A 20,194-nucleotide genomic window follows, 5' to 3' on the forward strand; every position below is an offset into this window, starting at 1 on the left:
GATTACCGAGGTGATCTTAGATCACCGGTGCTTCTTATTTCAGAATAATCTGATCTCCGATAATTTAAGATCACCGCATTTAGTATGTTATACTCCAGTGATTAAAAATTTTTAGGTATCCACCAGTAACCTGTTTGGTATTTCATGAGAATCCAAAATCACTCACCATATAATAGCAAAACTATTCCTGATATATTTCATTAAGATATATTTATTAATCATATAAAATATATTATAATAAAAAATAATATATTTAGCAATATATTAATTATTAATATATTCTATAAAAGTATATTTATTAGTATTATAAATTATTAATCCTATAAAGATATATTGATTGTTATCATAGAATTAATATTTTTATTTATACTTATAATATATATTATTTTTTGATACTAATAATTATTTTTATTAGGAAAATAAGGAAAATAGAAGTAAAATATTAAATACTTTCATTATATAGATATAAAATACAACAATATATTTCTACTATAATTTAAATTATCATTAAATAAGAATATGATTAATAATATATTATAATACAGTATGTATCATATATATAATATATGGTATCAATATAAAATAATACATAGATAATACTGACATAATATGTTAACGGTATATTGATATATCATTTTTTCTACTAGATTGAGGGGCATTTTTTTCCTCAATCGTCTGCCTAAGATCACTTTCTTAGGGTGATCTTGGATTTCCGATCTCAAGAACGGGTATCCTCTCATTAGGTTAGGTGGTGATTTGAAAAGTGGGGATAATTTGAGATCACTGCTATATAGAATCACCATGGTACAACCAAATACAGTGATCTTATCATCTCCGGCCATAGCACTGTTGATCTTGGGATGATCACCCCATACCAAATGCCCCCTTAGTATATATGCGTGCATCATGCATGTGTTTAACACATAATGGATGAGATATTTGTACAGAAGATAGATCCAATGTATCTTTTATGTTTTTACTGAAATATATGTGCATGGGTAGTACAAGTATTAAGATCGTATCTTCGGAAGGAAATTACCAGCAAATTTCTTATGGCACACGTTAACATAACATCTATAGTGTTACTATAGGTGTCAAAAATACATCATCAGTCATTAAATTATCATTTAAATCAGCATTACGCGTGAAAGTAGTAATGATTAGACGATTAGCTAAAAATTTGAAGGCAGGAATGCTAATTATCCCTCCAAGTTAGCATTATCAAGGCAGGAGGCTTGAGATAACACAAAAACTCCGGCGTCACTGTCCAGGTGTCCTCCAACGAAACCAATCTCAGCTAACGGCCGAGATGATCCAACGGCTGGAATTTTAGCCTGATCCGACGGTCCGTTGATTCGGCCGTTGCCACCCTTCAGTAGCTGTCTGATCCTCGCAGGAGCCGGTGGCAGCGGTTGTCGGCTAATTAGGAATAAAAAAATGTGAGGTTTAAATAAAAAAAGCTAATAATATTTTTTTAACAGAACTATCCGTTGGCTTCGTCCTATAAAAGGGGTATAGAGCCTCCAGAACCGTTGCATGCGAAGGAAGGGAAGAAAGAGAGAACTTGTGAGTTGGGTTTGATATATGGTTTCTTGTAGAAAGAGAAAATAGAAATCCATCCATATATAATACTTTCTATTCTTTTTTAACCCTCTGATAATAGAAGCTTAATTTTGTTATAAGAGATAATAGAGTCTTTGTTATTCTTTCTTTTTTCCTGTTGTTTTCTTGTGAAGTGCAGAAACTTTTTTCTTTCGTTGCTATCTCTCTAAACTGTGAAGAAGATTAGCTTGATAAAAGGATTTGCGTTTTCAATTTTGTTTATTTCTTAAGATTTTGAACCTGTTCTATTCCAATCTTCTCTATCATTTCTTGGATCTTTTGATGTAATTCCGACTTTCTAATATCTCCTGGATCTCCATCAAAACTTTTGAAATTTTTTATTATTTTTTTTCTCCTAAGAAATCGCCCCTAGCGTGCAGAAAGGAAACGAAGAATAGATAATTTTTCATGAAGAAAAAGGATAGACCGACAGGGACAGTGGTGGTTATGGATCATTCTTCTCGGAATCCAACAAGATTTGCCACTGTTAATGGTAGATTTATGTTAAGATCTTCTAATTCTCCCTTCTCTTTGAGCCAGCATCACATCTTGAATAGAAGTTTGGGGCCATTACGATCACTTCCTCCACCTCATCATTCCTCTCTTCCTGGTGCTTCTCATCCTTCTCTTCATCAACCACCCCTCCTTCCCCTCCCTGACTCAAAATCCACGTCTGCTCTGTCGCCACCCAAGAGGACAGCCACGACCATCAGATCTAATCAGCAGAAGCATCGGTGGAAGGGAAAATCCTCGGCGAAGCCGAGGAATGGGAAAGCCGTCCTTGTAACAGCCCACAAATGCAAAGCAGAGACATGGGAGGAGGAAAGAGAGGATGCCATGGAATCCATCTACTCGATCTCGCCTCCACCGAGCAGCCTTCCGTTGCCTAGATTCTCTCTTCGAAGGCCCAAGTCTGCTGCATCCTGTGCCATGGAGGCCGTGGAAGGTGGTAGCATAGACATCGGCGCCACCGATGGTCTCCGCCGCCTGCTCCGCCTTTAGGATGTGATGTTGGAGGTGCTGAACTGTACCGATCAAAATAATATATAGTAAGCTGTTCTCTTTATCCGTGTTTCTGAATTCTCTAGATGCAAATATTTGACTAAAATTCTCTAATGTAATAAGTAAATCTTTTGACCTTATTTGTAAGAAACTGGCTATCATGACCTAATCAGTTTTATTGCAGATGCATTGAAGAAGAAAAGGGACGATCACTTGCCCTGTTGCTAATTCAATTCATGCGCCCCTTGTCCTATGATTTTTACCCTCTAATCCTTATCTGTTAATCTTGCTAGTTCACAGAGATGGTCTGCATAACAGATCAAATGCCGAATTGCACTCTAACCAGCCATCAAGACAATGGTCAAATTCATAACCAGGTTCAAGAGAAGGGACATCTGCTTTTTAACCAGCAAGACAATGGTTAGATTCATCACTATTTCAATGAGAGTATGCAAACGAAACGTGGCAATGTTGTGGCAGCTTGATGGTGTGCCCTCAATAAAGTAATCCATGCAACCTGTCTCAACGAAAGCAAAACTGTATGTTGAAGTGTGGCATCTCTTTTTGTTTGATAACGACATTGTACAAGATAACGGTGATTATTTTAATGCCAACCCATCGCGGTTACGTTATCGATGTTCAAGTTATAGTGACAAGTGGAGAAAGATCACTTCAGAAGTTTGTTGGAGACATGTCCCTCTGACAGAAGCTGCAAGATACTAAGGCCCTATTTGAAGAGCTGTGAATAGTAAAACTGTTGGAAATAGAGCTTGTCTGAAGTAAAGCTGTTATAAAAAGTTGTTTGCTGTTTGGTAACTATATTTTTAAAATGCTGTGGTACTTTAACATATATTTGGTAAACAAATTAAGAAAATACTTTTGTATGACAAAATTATCATAAAGGACATTGCATAGTATATACAATAATAATATAATATAATATGATGTAATATTTATAATATAATACAATAATAAAGATATAAAATATTATAATTATTAGTATAAATTAATTTTTCATAATATAATATAATATTAAATTATTTAAAATAACTTATTAATGTATTATGATGTAATGTAATATAATATTATATTTATAGTATAATACAATAATAAAGATATAAAATATTTTAATTATTAGTGTAAATTAATTTTTCATCCTTCGAATGACTATTTATCTCTCTAACAATTTTTCTTGCAGAAAAGAGTCTGACGGCTAGGGTTGTTGGCTCCAACAGATTTTTAGGTTTATAAAGGGACAAACTATGTAATTATTATATTTTAATATGGACATTTTTGTCAACAATACAGCTTTCCGACAAAGCTGAAAACAGTATTTTCAGAAAGCTCCAAATTGAAGCTTCCTCCCCAAAAGCTGTTTTCAGCTTCCCGCAAAAGCTGAAACAGCTTTTCAGAAATTTTACCAAACATCATTTTTTATCTAAAAGTACTTTTAGAGCGTCAGAAAATGCTTTTTTGGCCCTCCAAAAGCTCTCCTAAATAGAGCCTTAGTTTCTGTTGTAAATGTCGACCTCCATTCTGATAATATAAAGAATTAATCAAAACATGAAACTCAATTTCAAACATTATATTGGCAAAATCCGAACACGAAAAACTAGGTTAAACAAGATTTATAAATTCACAGGAACCAAACTATGAGATCTTATACCTAACTCTATGGAGGGAATTTCATGAACTGATGACAATGAGAGGAATTTTGATTCTGCATTGATCTCGCCCTTGTGAAAAGCTAATCACATTAGCCAAACATGTTCTATCTGTTGCAAACTAGTCTTGCATTACCAAGGAAAGGTGACTCCTATCCTCAGGAGGCAGCTCCCTCTCATTGAAAGCACGAATCTCAGCAGCTTCCCCTCCTTTCATTTTCAAAAGTTCCAAACCGCACTTAAAGTCGGCGAGGAAATGCGACAGAATTAATAAATAGACCTTGCCAAAAGAACAGCATACAAATCAGAGGCGTTATTCCAAATAATTCGAAGGAACCCACTCAAGCTTTGCACTGAATTCAGAACATTGTGCGTACCTCCGAAACAATAACTTGTCACTCGCATCTTTTAGAATAAGATGAGAAGAATAAATGCGTAAATGACATGTTTGTACTGTATTCCTGATCATGTTTGTACACAAAGAACTTAAGACGACTTCACAGCTAAAAGCTTCAGCTCTTGGTCACTCGCATCTTTTAGAATAAGATGAGAAGAATAAATGCGTAAATGACATGTTTGTACTGTATTCCTGATCATGTTTGTACACAAAGAACTTAAGACGACTTCACAGCTAAAAGCTTCAGCTCTTGCAGAAGGCATGAAGAGTGTCATCAAGGGCCTTCCTGTCGTAATCGCCGGTGAAAACACAGTTGCCCAGAGGACCTTTAAGAAGGATGAGCCTTAGCAATCCATCAGCCACCTTTTTATCAACCTACAATCTCAATGGTTCCAAAGTTTAGCATCAAGAATTGCCGGAAGAAATGGAGAAGAGAATGTAACACTTACAGCCATAGCAGTTCTAAACTTCTCCACTGTCATCATCTCAGGTGGTTCTGTTGGAAGCTTAGCCTTCTGTAGGATGTCAAGGACCCGCTTTACAATTGTACCATCAATCCAGCCTAGACGACGGGACATGTCAACTGCCATCACCTATAAAAATCATAAATATTAATTTGCAATAATCGATTTACAATAAATGTAAGAAACAAAGAGCGTTGGCTCTATCACCATTCCAGCTGCAACAGCTTCACCATGGAGCCACTGTCCATAGCCAAAGCCTGTCTCAATAGCCTGAAATGAAAAGTGTCAACGTGAGAATGTCATGCATATAATAAATAATCACTTGCAAGTTGCATATTATGGAAAGGAATGAATGTTAAGAACAAGCAGATTTAAAAACAAAAAAAAAATGAAGGTGAGGAACTTTGTTAAATAGAAGAATAATGATTTCTTAGTCACATGTGGTCAGTAAACCTTCAAAAGAAAAGGACAATTGAAGTTGCTGAATTTTGAATAATTAAGAAAAAATGTCCCAGATATTTTGGTCGGTAGGAACATATGGTCTTCCACAACCCCTAAAAAGAAGATATGTACATTTTTTTGAATAAAAGTCATAACTTAGAATTTCAATCTGCACCACGAAGAGCTTGCTTTAAAGTTTAAACTGATAGATCTGGTGAGATGGACTAAAAAAATAGACGACCACGAGGTGATATGGTTACTTTCAAACTAATAGCTAACACAAACAGCCCTCGTGTAACACAGAAATCTCAATATAGTTAACTGCCACAGCTAAAGTATAACACTCATGTTGCTTCCTTTACAGCTGGCACCATAGTTACCAAACTGAGCAAGAGGAAAATTATATATCAGCGATATACATTTAAACAGTGACATTTGTGCTACCAAACAATCCTTCATTAAACATTGACACACCCTACCAAGTTCATAGTAAGGCATGCCCGTACGTGCTTCTCCACTTTGCTCAACCTATTCTAATTCCATAAGATACAGTTTTATCTACTAAATGACACAATAAATGGAAACAGAATAACAGGGAGTCTCCTATCTTTACCCCATTCAAGTTTTGCACAAAAAAATCCATACCATATATGCTTTTATTAAAATAGTTTAACATCCTTGTACTGGATGGCTTTTCCATAATTTGATATAGACCAAGAAAATTAGGGCTGCTTCAGGTTTATTTGCAGATGAAAAATAAGATTTGTCTTCAGTTATAATAATTAACTCTGTTTTCTACCAAGAGTGACAGTAATTAACAGCAAACTGAAAATAAAGGCAACATAAATAAGTAAAGAAGAAGAAAGGGTGATCAAGAGAATACACAATATAGAGAATAAGATATAGAAGGGCCTGTGCTCCTTGTTCTTTTTTGGCTAAAAACTTCAAATACCATCTCCAACTCAAGATTCCATTAACTTTATTTATAGACTCCTTTAGCTAGCAATTCCTTCCTAATCTGAAGTTATTATAGGTCCCAGCTAAAAACTTCAAATATCATCCTCCAACTCGAGATTCCATTAACTTTATTTATAGACTCCTTTGGCTAGCAATTCCTTCGTAGTCTGAAGTTATTATAGGTCCCAGATATAACTCAAATTAAGAAAGAACTAGCCATCTAAGGACTGACCAAATCATAACTAGAATGGAGAATAGGATAAAGAAGGGCCCGTGCTCCTTGTTCTTCTTTTTTCACTAAAAACCTTCAAATACCATCTTCCAACTCAAGATTCCATTAACTTTATTTATAGACTCCTATAGCTAGCAATTCCTTCCTCACCTGAAGTTATTATAGGTCCCAGCTATAACTCAAACTAGGACCAGCTTTTTGTTTCTCTGGGTCACATCATGGTACCTATTGAAAATAATTATTCCCTGCAAGCTTTTCCAAAAATTAGTAACTATCCGCCGCATGGTAGTAAAATGTACTACCTAAACAATGGCTCAAACTTCAAGTTTCTTTGATGAGTAAGCCCTTGCTTCTCTGCTGTAATTAGCTGAACATCTTAACCAACATATGTTGTAAAAATTGGACTTGTTAACTGGAAATAGGATTTAACATGACTAATTATGTTCTGAAGATGGAAATTTAGCACATGTATTTACATATGAAGAGCCAGAGACAAGATTAGCATAAAGTGAATAAGTATCAGAAACAAAAAATCATATACAAAATTGGTGGCAAACTAAACACTCACATGACCAAATGTATGACCCAAGTTCAAGGTTGCCCGCAGCCCACTTTCCTTCTCATCCAATGCAACGACCTCAGCTTTGTTTTCACATGATCGCTTGATAGCATATGCTAAGGCACTTGGGTCCCTGCAATAATCACATATACAAATAGATGAGGTTCATTTTTGATGAAAATCTAAAATGGAATCACTTAAAAGTCTAGTTATGCCACATAACCCTTTTCCGACCTTTCTAATTTTGTTGATTGTGTAATGCTGAAACACTTAAAAAGTGATGAAAACCGAACCTACCAAACAACTTCACAATGGCTAGGGCTAGTGGAAAAGATACTTAGATTTTATGGTGTCAAGCTAAAGCAAGCAAGATATGCTAAAATTCATCTTACTTGGTCTACAACAGTTAAAGAAAATACAACTTTGACAACTTTATTGTCACAAGTTTCACAACAAATGTGATAGATATGCAAGATTTGACTGGTTGCAAGGGATGAAATGGGAAATTCTCAAAACTGAGCAAAATAGTTATATTGGTAACTAAAGATGTGTTGTAATGTGATATCATCCTGTGAAGGCTAACTTGTGAAAATGCTCCTGATTGGCAGAGTGGATACTCAATGGCTATCCTAGTTTGTTTGCCAATTTATTTCACAAGTTTTTTGGAGCTTAAAAAGGTGGTTTTAGATAGTATTAAAAAGATTAAGGAAGATTATTGACAATAACGGCATATCTATCAAACAAGTTAGGCTTCCTACAAGATCTTTAAAGGTTAAGCATTTGGTGTTTTTGGAGTTAAGAGCTTTCAATAATGCCTTATTGGAGAACTGTCACTGAAAGGTTTATTTATTATGGCAAACAAGCATGGTATTTGGTCACCCCTGAATTCTACATGTGGTATCTAAGAAGTACAAGGGAGTCGAGGGACCCAACTATGTCCAATGGATTAACTGTTTTAGAGAAGACTCTGTTGAAGTTTGATATCTATTACAGAAAAATTTGAACTTTGTTTGCAGATATTTTTTTTGGGTCACTTCCGAAATTTTGTTTGATGTGTACTGCTTTACATGAGCATGTCCTAGATTATCACATGCTCTGTGGTCATAGCTCCTGATATTGACTGGTCTGAATAATGTTCAAAATGGTGATTATGGTATGTGAGCACTTCAGAAACTAGAGATTGGTTATAAAGGTTTTGTTGTTCGCGTCTCTTTCATCAACAAAGATCAAAGTAGTATAGAGATGTATAGTAAAATGTAATTCAAGCAGAGCCAGATTGGGCAAAGTCACAAGTATTGCATTTCAAGGACTTGGAAGTAGTTTGTTGATATTTTAATTATCTCGGACAACACATTGAAACAAGTTGATATAGAAAGTGAACATGCTAACCATGACAGCAATACAAAGAAGTTGTAAAGGAGTAGCATAGTCCCCTAAGTAAATTTCTCATGATGGGATTATCTTTGTTTTTGTTGTTTGCACTCTATCCTTTTGACTGTAACATTGTATGTGAATTCTCATTTCTTGATCGAGTCTCTTTACCAGATAAAATAAATAAAAGGTACCAAGAAAAATGTAATATTGGAGATAAGTAAGCACCTATCTAAAAATATTTTACCTTATTCTAGTTTGCAAGAACTACTACTCATCTGCAATAAAGATAATATATTTATAATCACACCTTCCTAACAGTCCCTGCATGTTCTTTTCTTGCCATTCAAAGAAATCTGCATCTCTAATGAGCCCATACTTCACAACTTCTGCTATACCCGAAGCCAGTTCCCGATCAGGTAATGTAATTAGAGTGTCGGTATCTATAAGTACAGATTGTGGTTGGTAGAAGGCGCCAATCAAGTTTTTCCCCAGTGGATGGTTTATTCCAGTTTTCCCCCCAACTGATGAATCCACCTAAATTATACAAGCATCAATTTTCCTTAATAATCTCCACTTAAGAGTAAATGATTACTTCAACATGAAAACTAAATCCCCGAGTACCTGAGCCATTAGAGTAGTTGGAATCTGAATGAAATTAACACCACGAAGAAAGGCAGCAGCAGCAAACCCACACATATCACCGATGACTCCACCACCCAGTGCCACAAAGGTACAACGCCGATCCATCCTAGACTCTATGGCCTTATCAAAGATCTTCATCAATGTTTCCTGGACGAAACTCAACCAATAACTGGTTTACAATAATTCAAACACAATTGAAAGGATCAAAGAAAAAATAACTGGTTTTTCTGAATGACCAACCATGTCCTTGTATGCTTCTCCGTCAGGTAAAATCACGCTCTCAACGGAAACATTCGAATTCCCATGAGTCAACGCTTTGATAACTTTGTCAAGATACAGTGGTGCAATCGTAGTGTTAGTTACCACCAGAACCCTCTTCCCGTGAACATGCCTAAATTGAAGGAAAAAATCCCAAGAAATCATGTAAGAAAACAATAATCCAGGAAACGGAAACAGACGAAAGACGGGATTTTTAAGGGAGATGGGTACCTCTGGAGAAGATCGGGTTCGTCAAGCAGGCCGGAGCCGATGTAGATAGGGTAGCTCCGGTTCCCAAGATCGACCTCCACGATCGTGGAAACTCTGGAATCCGCCTTCTGCGGCGTCCCTTCCACCACCGGCGCGGCGCTCTCGGACATCGTGGAGCGATTCGGAGCGGACCGGAGGGAGACCGACAGCGACGCGAGGGAGGGGAAGTCAAGGCTGCGACGGCGGATGGAGAAGACGGCACGGTGGCCGGAGACCAAGCCGGAGAGGCGGGGACCGGAGAGCTTGGGGGAGGAGAGGAGAGAGGAGCGGATTGAAGATGTGGAGGCCGCCATGGATTAGGGTTACGGTTAGGTTTAGAGTTAGGGTCAGGGCTTGGAAGCGACGAGGGGCGAAGTGTTTGTCACTGGCCTCCGCCGTCGTCGACCCCCGCTTGCTTTGCTCCTTAGCTGGGCGGGGGTTGTTGAGGCTAGGCGGGGGTTGTTGGGGTGGAGGGGTGGTAAGTGAGGCGTATGGAAGCGTCAGAAGATTCCGCACGTGCCGCGAATGGCTATATTACATGTGCATGTAAAAATTAAAATAATACTAATACTAATACTAATAATAATAAAATTCTAAGCCCCTTCCTACTCTCTATCTATTTAATTATTGTAATATTAATTTTACATTTTTCACATTATTGCATTGTGGCCCACCCTCCTCTCAATTAGGGTTAGAGCTCCCGGTAGCGCTTACTTATCAGTTGATGTGAATGTAGCTCATAAGAAGTGCCTACTTATTAGCTGACGTGGAAATAATTAAATACTATGGATATGCCATTACCATTACCTCCATGAACAAACTCTAACTTTAAACCCATCCCCTCCCCTAACCCTACACAGCCAAGATGGCCAATTAGCCATAGCCAAGCCCCTTTTTCTCCGTCACCTCATTTTCCCCAGAGTGCTCAATATTTTTGTTGCAGGTGTTGGAGTCGTGTGCGAACCTTGGCCTCTCGCTAGTCCGTCAGAAGAACCTGCATGCTGACTTGTGAGCATGCCAGAACCTCTCGAGGACATCGATCATAAGAGAAGGCCTGAGATTTCCTCCATGTTTCGATTTGAGGCAAAGAGGTCCTCGATCACTTTGCTAACCCTCCCTCCACCTTCTTTAGATCTTCCGACTTCGAGCCCTTCTTCATGGAATCTGAATCAAATGGGCAGGTCCTCACCATAATCCATGTCGGATTTAGAGAAGGTGGTGGAAGTGGAGAAGGATTTATGGTTTAGGAACAACATTGTAGAAATCATGGCAAACAAAAGGAGGACCCCAAGAGAGGCACATCGGCTCTTCTTCTCCTCCTCACATTTTGGCTTCTCTCGAGGGTCTCAAAGGTGGAGGGCATGGATCGAAAGTTGAGAGGATAGCAAATCCATCAGGGATAGCGGCGAAGCAGAGGAGGACATGGCGGAGGCAGCGAGGTTGGTGGTTTCTTAGGAGGGGAGCCATTTGGTTGCCATTGATAGGGGAGGAGCGAAGGATGACAGGGGCAGCAACGGCCAAGGGGACGGTGGTGGCGAAGGCAACGGCCGAGGGTTTGGCGGTGAGGGATGTATGGCCATCTTAGGAAGGAGGGTTGGGGGTTAGGGTTAGGGTTTGGGGGTAGATTTTATTTGTAGGGGTAATAGTGATAGTAGATGACCTAATTACCTCAACATCATCTAATTACCTCCATGTCAGCTGATAAGTAGGCACTTTTGATAAATTATGTCCATGTCAGTTGACAAGTAGACATTGCAGCATATGATGCGTGAGTGTGCCATGAACTGTAAAACCCTAGAGTAGAGGTTGCCCCTTTGTAAACCGGGAATGAATAAAAGTTTTTTCCGGGTATAAAAGAGTTTTCAGTTCTGATTTATACTACGTAGCGTCGAGATCTGGGGAAAGGAAGGTTTTCCCTCCCCCGAATCCCCTCCCCTTCCAAGGGTTAGGGAACCCGAACCTCGTAAACTTAGGTTCGGGAACTTTCGGGATATCAGGGGATGGGATGGTTTAAGAAAGAGAGAGAAAAGAAGAGGAAACGTAGCGAAAGCCACTCAGTTGCTTGCTAAATCGAAGAGAGCAGAAGGCACCTCGCCTAACATTATAGGAGAAGGGGCTGAAACCACTCAAATCTTCTTTGTGAAATTGAAGAAGAAATGGGCGGGCAGCTTAGACTCTTTTCCGAAGAGAGCTCCAACCAATAGATGGTGATAACAAAATGGTGACCATGACTAGAGGAAGAATTGGACGGTCGAAAGCGGGTGTGAAAGAAAGACGTTGAAGAGGCATGGATGAAATCCCCATGAGAATTTGGAGGAGAATGGGACATATTGGGCGAAGACATATAATTGGGCGAAGGCCCCTTTTCTGGTAACCGGTGCCTCCTTGAATTGAGTCCCCTACGGAGAGAAATGCCCCTGAGCAGGGATCATCCCTGGACTTGAATCAATGACTTAAGGCCTATTCTGGAAGATCTTATAGGCAGTAGCCCGGGCATTCCGCACCCGCGCAAGCAGGTGTGGACGAAGCGGAAGCGAGAATGTCGGCTTGAGTAACGCAAGCATTGGTGAGAATCCAATGCCCCGAAAACCTAAGGGTTCCTCCGCAAGGTTCGTCCACGGAGGGTCACCGTAGCAGAATCCTCCTCAAGGATGATGCAGTCCGCACCCAGCATTTGTCTCGTGTATGAGACACCCCTTTCATGCAGCTCTGACCTCGGCACCAGCGATGGACTGACTGAAGATATGCCGACCCTCGCCCTCCACTAGTCTGACATGCTGATCCGTGATGACGAAACAAAATGGAATCCGGCCCTTTACACTCCAAAGCTGAATGGAGTCGCAGAGCGGAAGAACAAAACAATCGTTTTTCTTCAGTTCATTTCAAAATACTTCAATTGGTACGCGCAAGAAATAGGCCAATACTCCAATTTGGAGGAGAATGGGACATATTGCAAAAATGTGAAAAATGCAAGTTTGATATTACGACAATTAAGCATGTATGATGATATTTACAAATTCATACGAAATGCAGGAGATTATTTTTTTAGCCAGAAAACAAACACACATAAACTCGTAATTTAGTGTCTTTGCTGTTCACTTTTTTGTTATGAAAGTTCTAAATATATAAGCTGCTTTTGGTTCGAAATAGAAGACAGAAATAGTAAAAATTATATCCATGAAAATAACTATTATTGCTATTTTTTTTTAAAAAAAAGTATCTTTTTTGAAATAACTTTGAGTACTAATTTTTTATTTGTGAAAAATAACTTTTCTTCCGGTATAGCTATGATAGCTTTCCTTCTGGCATAACTAGTTTCTTGATTATATCTTGTTTCCCAAATATTATTTAGTAGGCATAAAGCTTATTCCAAGCCTTACACTTGTTTCATACTTGAATCAAATATGATTATGATAAATATATATTAATTAGTCTTAGAAGAATGCTAGCTAGATTAATCACCATACCAATACTTAGTTCATCGATGCTATGCGAAAGTTAGCAATTGGCTGGACATATTTTGGATCTTGATCAAAACCACCAACTTCCTGACTACCATATTAGACTCATGAATAAGGCGATGAATAGATGGATGATATGTAATAATAGTCCTAATATCAATGCATATTATTTTATGCTTATCAATATATAATGGAAACACTCACTAACGTCCTTGGAAACATTCATCAAAATATTTGATTGCAACGTCATGTAAAAAAATTGCAGGATTAGCATTGAAAGAGGAAAAGTAAAGGATAGACATCAACAATCCTAAAAAGATCCTCCTCCTCTCTCCATTTGTACATATGTCTGTGATGTCCTAAAGGATAGTGACTTCTGGATCCAGCATCCAATGGCAATCAGTTGCAACTCTCACTTGATTTTGCCATTAGCCCCCCATTCACTCCATCCTGATTTACTATATTGATCTACGGCTCGCTACCTACTAAATCAACATCAGCAACGTTAAGTGCCCCATGCAAAGCTCCTCTATCCATTTCATGATTAATAGCACCACCTTCAATTAGTTGGATCTTGCCAGCTTTCAAGCTAATATCAAGTCAAAGTTTCATCCAACCTTGGTGATTATTAAACCAAGTTTAATCTAGCTCTCATTTGCACATGTTTGGCTTGTTAATGCTCTTAGATAGAATGGTGATCTGAACAACATATCGATCCATATCCAACCACAAACTTTCAGGCTCGCAAGTAAGATTTTTTTTTTGTTTTTGGGGGAAGTAAGAATTGATATTCAAAGACCAATCAGCTACCTGCTGCTGGATTTGAACTTTTGAAGGATTCTAACAACATTAGCATTTGGGATTTATAAAGGAAAAAAAGTAGAAGTGGTTAGTTTACCGTTGATTTTTTGTTGGAATATTGGTTGGAGAGGAATGAAAAAGTTTTGCTTGATATGTTCTTGATGTTTTGGAATCAATTGTTTTCGTCCTCAAGGGCTAGACCAGTTTGGTTTCTCATGTTCCAAAATTGACAATTATTTTTCAAGGAGCAAGGTGTTCTTACTGTTGCTTCTTAGTTTCTCCATTCTTCCTTCCTCTTCTTTTCCTCTTACTTCTTTGGTTCCTCTCCTGGCTTTTTTGTTTGTTTATTTCTCTTGCTCTTGTCCTCCATTAGTACTCTATTTATATTTTCATCCTCCATTCTTTTGATGAAAGCAATTTGACCTGATTTATATTTTACCGGCAAACATTGATCTGTAAAAATTACGTCCAAGAAGGTTAAGTGGACGGAAGCTAAGAGTGACATGCCAGTAACATGGTACAAGGTATGAGGATATGATCTTTATCTCGTCGTAATTAATCAAGCAAATCATCAATGATTAACATAACTATTATGCAATTAATCCAAGGTATGGAGAATAAGAAAAACTTTCCTTCTGCTGAGCTCACACTATGATCAGAGCAATTGGTTATAAGCACCAATATTCTTCTATAGAGTTCAAATTGTTCAGTCTAATCATAATGCTTTGGTTATCGCATTTTGATAGCACGTATAACATCTGGAAACACTGGATTCTCCCTCTGAAAGAAGGAGCTAAGAGATTCTCATTACTATGATATACTTGATAACAAGAGCTTCCGAGACATACTCATTGGATCTAATTCTCTCTCAGAGATACTTTGATATGCCTAGTGGAAACGATCCGGTCGCTCTAGATATGACCGGCATGGGCGAAGGACTTGCATGGGTCATTGGCAACTGCATTGGTCGTTACTGGGTGTCCTACCTCAGTCCCCTTGGAAAGCCTTCTCAGTCAGTGTAAGCACTGAACCCATAATTTCTGATGACAAATAGTTGCATCATCTCTAATACTCCTATGTTGAAGGCATTGAATTCATATTTGCTAACATAACAAAAGACGTCAAAGAACTGTTGGGAAGGAGTGATAGATAGATAACAAATATGAATGGAAGTCTTGTTTTATTTTCTGGAAACAGAGGAAAACAGAGGATGGATGATTTTCAGCACTCAAAACTTCATAACAAATAATGCCTCTTTATAGGCTTACAACCAATGGAAACACTAAACAACCAGATAAAAACCATAAACCAGAATACTAAGGGATAAATCCTATCTAGAAACGAACTAGCAAAGAGGTAAGTTTCGCCTAGAAACCAACAAACAAAGAGATAAGTCTTCTGAAAACATGCTGTCAAAGTTTGAATCAGTCTCAACAAGAACATGGAAGCATGCAAAGTTTCATCATAAAATTTTTTGTCTTCGGTGTTTCAGCTACCACATCCCGCGCGCGTGGTTGAAGCCAAAGGAGAACCTTTGGGTCGTCTTTGAGGAGCATGGAAGGAAGCCAAAGGACATACTGATCGTGACTGTGAAGAGGGACAACATCTGCACCGTAGTCACCGAGTTCCATCCTCCTGCTATATATTAAGGTCCTGTTTGGGGGAGCTATTAGTAGTAGAACTTTTGGAAATAGAGCTGTTAGAAGTAGAGCTGTTTGAAGCAGAGCGTTTATAAAAAGCTGTTTGCTGTTTGGTAACTACATTTCTAAAGTGCTGTGGTACTTTAACATGTGTTTGGTAAACAAACTGAGAAAGTACTTTTGTGTGACAAAATGACCATAAAGGACATTACCAGTATTATATAACAGAGCATAATAAAATATAATATGTATTAATACATAAATATATGATATAGTATAATATTAATGCAATGTAATATAATATTATTATAATATAGTAATATAACATTATGTATTATAGAATAATAATTTAATATAATATTAAATTATTTAAATAACATATCAATGTATTATGATATAATGTAATATAATATTATATTTATAGTATAATACAATAATAAATATATAAAATATTATAATTATTAGTGTAAATTAATTTTTTATCCTTCTAATAACCATTTATCTCTCTAAAAAATAGAGAGAAAGGAAGAAGAAGATTGAGATGGAAAGAGAGAAAGGAAGAGGCGGGATAAGGGTTTTGGGGGGAAAAGTGTGATTTAAATGGGGGTATTTTGGTTCAAAAAACAGCTTCCCGACAAGCTGAAAACAGCATTTTCGGAAATCTCCAAATTGGAGTTTCTCCCTAAAAGCTGTTTTCAGCTTCCCGCAAAAGCTGAAACAGCTTTTCGAAAATTTTATCAAACACCATTTTTTATCTAAAAGTACTTTTGGAGGGTCAGAAAGTGCTTTTTGGCCCTCCAAAAGCTCTCCCAAATAGGGCCTAAGTCATTTTTGAGGGAGGATAGCGAGATCAAGACCCTCGTCCAAGATGTTAAACCAAGGGCTCAGTTGAAGTGTGATGACAACAAGGTCATCCGCTCCATTGCCTTTGCTAGCTTCGGGAACCCCACAGGCGCATGTGGCAACTTCACTGTCGGAACCTGCCACTCTCCACAGACCGCAAGCATGTCGAGAAGGTGATCCTTCTACTAACAATTCAACTCACATCTATTTGAAAATATATGGCTATATAAAGTTCCTGATGAACTATGAATGTAAACTCCGTTTAGTTATAAGCCTGCATGACCTCATTGGGAACTAGATTTCCTAAGGGAACAACAAATCTGTCATGAGAAGTTTATTCTTGTCTGCGTCAAAGCTTTGCAGTTCTTTTTTCTCTACCTTTCCGTGTGGCCTCGATAGCTTTCTACATTCACTTGATCATTCATGATCATTCCAAGAAACTTCATAGCCATGTGAATATATAAACCAGAAACTACAATTAGTTTTTCTCAGCAAACTAATTTATAGAAGGATTTATCTGTTTCCTGCCTCGAAGAGCTGTTGCTTTTCTCTTTCTTCCTCATCTTGGCTCCACTGATATTCATTTTTCTCTACTGATCAGGCCTGCCTGGAGAAGAATTCCTGTGTGCCACCAGTGTCAGCCCAAGCCTATGGTGCAGACCCTGCTTGTCCCGGAACCACGAACACTCTTGCGGTCCAGGCTAAATGTGCTCGGCAGAAGAAGGATGACAAGGAGTGATTCACCATGTCATATAGTACTTTTGTTAAGGAACCTTGTAATGAGATGAAAAACTGGAAATGATCAAAGGCGGTGGTGTAAAATTTCTTCTCGGACACTACTACAGTAATTGGTGAATGTACAAATGCTCGGTGGAAGCAAATTTTGCTTCTTTTACAGTAGAAGAGTCTCCTGATGTACTTTGTCTTACCTTTGCAATGGGTCACAAGTATTGCAATATGGCGTCCACCGACATGAATATGTTAATGAATTCACATCAATCGCATTAATTTTTCAAGTAGGGGCAACAATGAGTGTGAAATTGAAATCGTCAAGTGCATGCAACAATGTTAAGAAATATAAAATTACTTTAAGAAGGTTTTCAGTAACTGGATCCGTGGCGCAATGGTAGCGCGTCTGACTCCAGATCAGAAGGTTGCGTGTTCGATTCACGTCGGGTTCAATTCCCAAACTCCAGACTTTTAAAGAAGTTTTTAAATTTCTTTTGCATTTTACTAATATTTTTTCCCCCATTGCCACTATTTCCCTCCAAAACTTTTTATAACAAAAATTTCTTGGTTTCCATCTAAATTATTTTTTTAAAAGATTTTACTAGTATTTTTGTTGCAAGGAACAAAACATGAATATAAATTTCATGCCATGAAGTGGAAGCGTTATCGTTCATTTCATTATATTACAAACCAATTTCGTGAATTAAAAATATTAGTATATAAGCCTTTTTGAGAAGTATACTGTGAAATTTGAAGGCCCTTCTTACTAACTACTAAGCAAGCTCCTCCCAGTAAAACGAAAATGAAAAAATAAAAGGACGAACTCCATGACCAAACAATGGAAAATTTTGTAAGAGTTGGGCATCATAGCATTGGAGATCATTTCACTGGCAAAAGCCATACACAAGCTGATGACAAGCGAGGAAAGTAAGTACTTTCGTAACATGCAACCAACACACCAAAAGAAACAAGACAAACAAAAACCTATAGTGCAAATGCATATGCCTTCAAACACCCATCAACCAGTCCATACATAGCAAAATTTGTTATTTCGGTACCACACTCCATATCAGTGCTATACTAGTATAGTATTGGTATGGTATAGAACGGAATTATTTTTGGCCTACTGACACCGAACCGGTACTAATACGATATGGTACGACTTGTACCGTTCGATTTGGATCGGTGCAACGTATCTTAGTATGGAGGAAAATCCTAGAGGCATGATGCGAGGACTCGTGAGAGCACGTATTTAGTCCCACGTCAGCTATTCGCTGGATCATCTTAGGTACTTGTATAGGATCAGAGAACTTAAATATACATTCCGGCTAGTCATTTTGGATGAGATTCTGAATTGTTACAAATAGTATTGGAGCGGATCTGATTCATAACCTATGTGGACTAGGAGATATTGCAGCATGGGTTCATTAGGGCTGAACATATGTCGATCGTGGTGCTTGTGATTTGATTTAAATAGATTGAAAATCTTATGCCGACGAAAACGTCAGGGCTTAAACAGGGAAATTATGTGAGAACTTCTGCAGGCATATGTTTAATCCAATATTGATTGTTCGCTGGGTAGATTTTGGATACTTATATAGGATCAAAAAATTCAAATAATATCCCTTTTTCGATGAAATCACTAATATCCCTATGGAACATCTTGTTGGCTTCTTCGTTGGACACACTTGGTGAAGTAACAACCTTTTCTCCAGGCTTCTGGTTCACTGGAGTTGCCACCTCGAGCAGTTTTGCTGCCATCTGAAGCTATTCCTCCACTCTCATCACAACCTCATCCTAGTTTCTTCCTGTTTGTTGCAGGGTAGAGGATGAAGGTACTTCGCTCTGCAACCGGTATCCATGTTTTGCTGACATTTATTTCTCGAGTTCCTTTAAACAATTTCAAGACGAGAATGTAATCAAACAGGCATTGCATGAACTAGTCCATATTGCAAACCAGTTGCCATCTGATTGAAGGACCACGAATAGAATCTCGCACGACGGCCAAGAAAACAGCTACTTGAAGGAATGTGGTTATGATTCACCAAGCACATGGGGACTCAATGGATAGTGGAGCCAAGTGTTTAAAGTTGTGCTTAGTGCTGACATTTAAGACAGGCTTTGGGTATTAATAATTTTAGGTACGTACCTTATGTTAGCAATATATCACCTAAATAAATAAATCAAGCAATAACTATAATTAATAAAAAAATTTTAAAATAATATATATATATATATATATATATATATATATATATATATATATATATATATATATATATATGTGTGTGTGTGTGTGTATACACTATTCGACATTAAAATAAATTTATTATAGTACAAAAGAAATCTATTCTATCACAAAAGAAATTTATTCTAGCACAAAACAAATTTTTTCATTTAATAAATTTAAATCACAAAGTTGTAAATCCTACATATTTACTAATATTAAATTTAAAATAAAAGTAGAAGAAAATAGCCTGATTGAAGACAGATCGAAGCGCATAGGCGCTGTCCCAAAAAAGGGTTTGCTCCTACGTACGGATCTCCCAGCAATTCTCCTGAGAGATACGATGATCCTAAACTTCTTCTTCAGTGCGTTTCGGAAGAAGCCAAATCGAACCCGATCGAACTTGCAGATCCAGCGAAGAGCGAAATAAAAAAATAAAATAAACTTTGCTAAACAAAATTGCAAAAGTAAAAATCAGAAGTAGCTAAGAGGAGGAAAAAAATTTCTTCAAAATTTTTTCAGTATTTTTTTCTATTTTTTTGTGTGCTGAAAGGAGAAAAAACGAGGGGTAAATATAGGGTTTTGGGCAGGGCCTTTATAGTAATTTTTGCAGACGCCTCCGCGCCTTCCGTGGATGCGTTCACGATCTTCT

At 37.7% G+C, this 20,194-nt stretch overlaps 2 protein-coding genes, 1 long non-coding RNA gene and 1 other non-coding gene across 5 annotated transcripts; 3 read left to right on the forward strand and 1 right to left on the reverse strand.

Moving 5' to 3' along the window:
* Positions 1-1,540: 1,540 nt before the first annotated feature.
* On the forward strand, positions 1,541-3,240 carry LOC120104409. The gene is made up of 2 exons (XR_005506830.1): positions 1,541-2,651; positions 2,789-3,240. It is a non-coding gene; the product is annotated as an uncharacterized LOC120104409 (long non-coding RNA).
* A 1,410-nt stretch (positions 3,241-4,650) lies between these two features.
* On the reverse strand, positions 4,651-10,313 carry LOC120104408 (3-dehydroquinate synthase, chloroplastic-like). Of its 2 annotated transcripts, XM_039115487.1 has the most exons (9): positions 9,824-10,313; positions 9,575-9,725; positions 9,314-9,481; positions 9,000-9,226; positions 7,328-7,451; positions 5,337-5,399; positions 5,115-5,258; positions 4,882-5,040; positions 4,651-4,753 (listed from the first exon to the last, which is right to left on the reverse strand). In XM_039115487.1, exons 1-8 carry the CDS (start codon positions 10,153-10,155, stop codon positions 4,909-4,911), a joined length of 1,341 nt encoding a protein of 446 aa, XP_038971415.1. In that variant the 5' UTR covers positions 10,156-10,313; the 3' UTR covers positions 4,651-4,753; positions 4,882-4,908. The 2 variants fall into 2 exon arrangements, with proteins under 2 accessions (XP_038971415.1, XP_038971416.1); XM_039115488.1 differs by having other exon boundaries at positions 4,651-5,040.
* Positions 10,314-11,339: 1,026 nt separating this feature from the next.
* On the forward strand, positions 11,340-17,325 carry LOC120104462 (beta-galactosidase 12-like). Its single transcript, XM_039115662.1, has 6 exons — positions 11,340-11,411; positions 14,577-14,627; positions 14,976-15,121; positions 15,596-15,740; positions 16,548-16,742; positions 17,188-17,325. Exons 1-6 carry the CDS (start codon positions 11,340-11,342, stop codon positions 17,323-17,325), a joined length of 747 nt encoding a protein of 248 aa, XP_038971590.1.
* A 370-nt stretch (positions 17,326-17,695) lies between these two features.
* TRNAW-CCA lies at positions 17,696-17,767 on the forward strand. Its single transcript has one exon. It is a non-coding gene; the product is annotated as a tRNA-Trp (tRNA).
* The last annotated feature ends 2,427 nt before the right edge of the window (positions 17,768-20,194 follow it).

The sequence above is a fragment of the Phoenix dactylifera genome, chromosome 18 (assembly GCF_009389715.1).
Source record: "Phoenix dactylifera cultivar Barhee BC4 chromosome 18, palm_55x_up_171113_PBpolish2nd_filt_p, whole genome shotgun sequence".
NCBI lineage: Eukaryota > Viridiplantae > Streptophyta > Magnoliopsida > Arecales > Arecaceae > Phoenix > Phoenix dactylifera.

Excerpts from the sequence above, each read along its gene's own strand:
- LOC120104408 (XM_039115487.1), bottom strand. The coding sequence starts at position 10,155 with ATGGCGGCCTCCACATCTTCAATCCGCTCCTCTCTCCTCTCCTCCCCC. Across the intron at positions 9,482-9,574 it reads GAGAAGCATACAAGGACATG|GAAACATTGATGAAGATCTT; the intron begins GTTGGTCATTCA and ends AGTTTCGTCCAG. Across the intron at positions 5,041-5,114 it reads AGTTTAGAACTGCTATGGCT|GTTGATAAAAAGGTGGCTGA; the intron begins GTAAGTGTTACA and ends TTGAGATTGTAG.
- LOC120104462 (XM_039115662.1), top strand. The coding sequence starts at position 11,340 with ATGACAGGGGCAGCAACGGCCAAGGGGACGGTGGTGGCGAAGGCAACG. Across the intron at positions 11,412-14,576 it reads AGGGTTTGGCGGTGAGGGAT|AAGGTTAAGTGGACGGAAGC; the intron begins GTATGGCCATCT and ends ATTACGTCCAAG. Across the intron at positions 16,743-17,187 it reads CCTGCCACTCTCCACAGACC|GCCTGCCTGGAGAAGAATTC; the intron begins GCAAGCATGTCG and ends TCTACTGATCAG.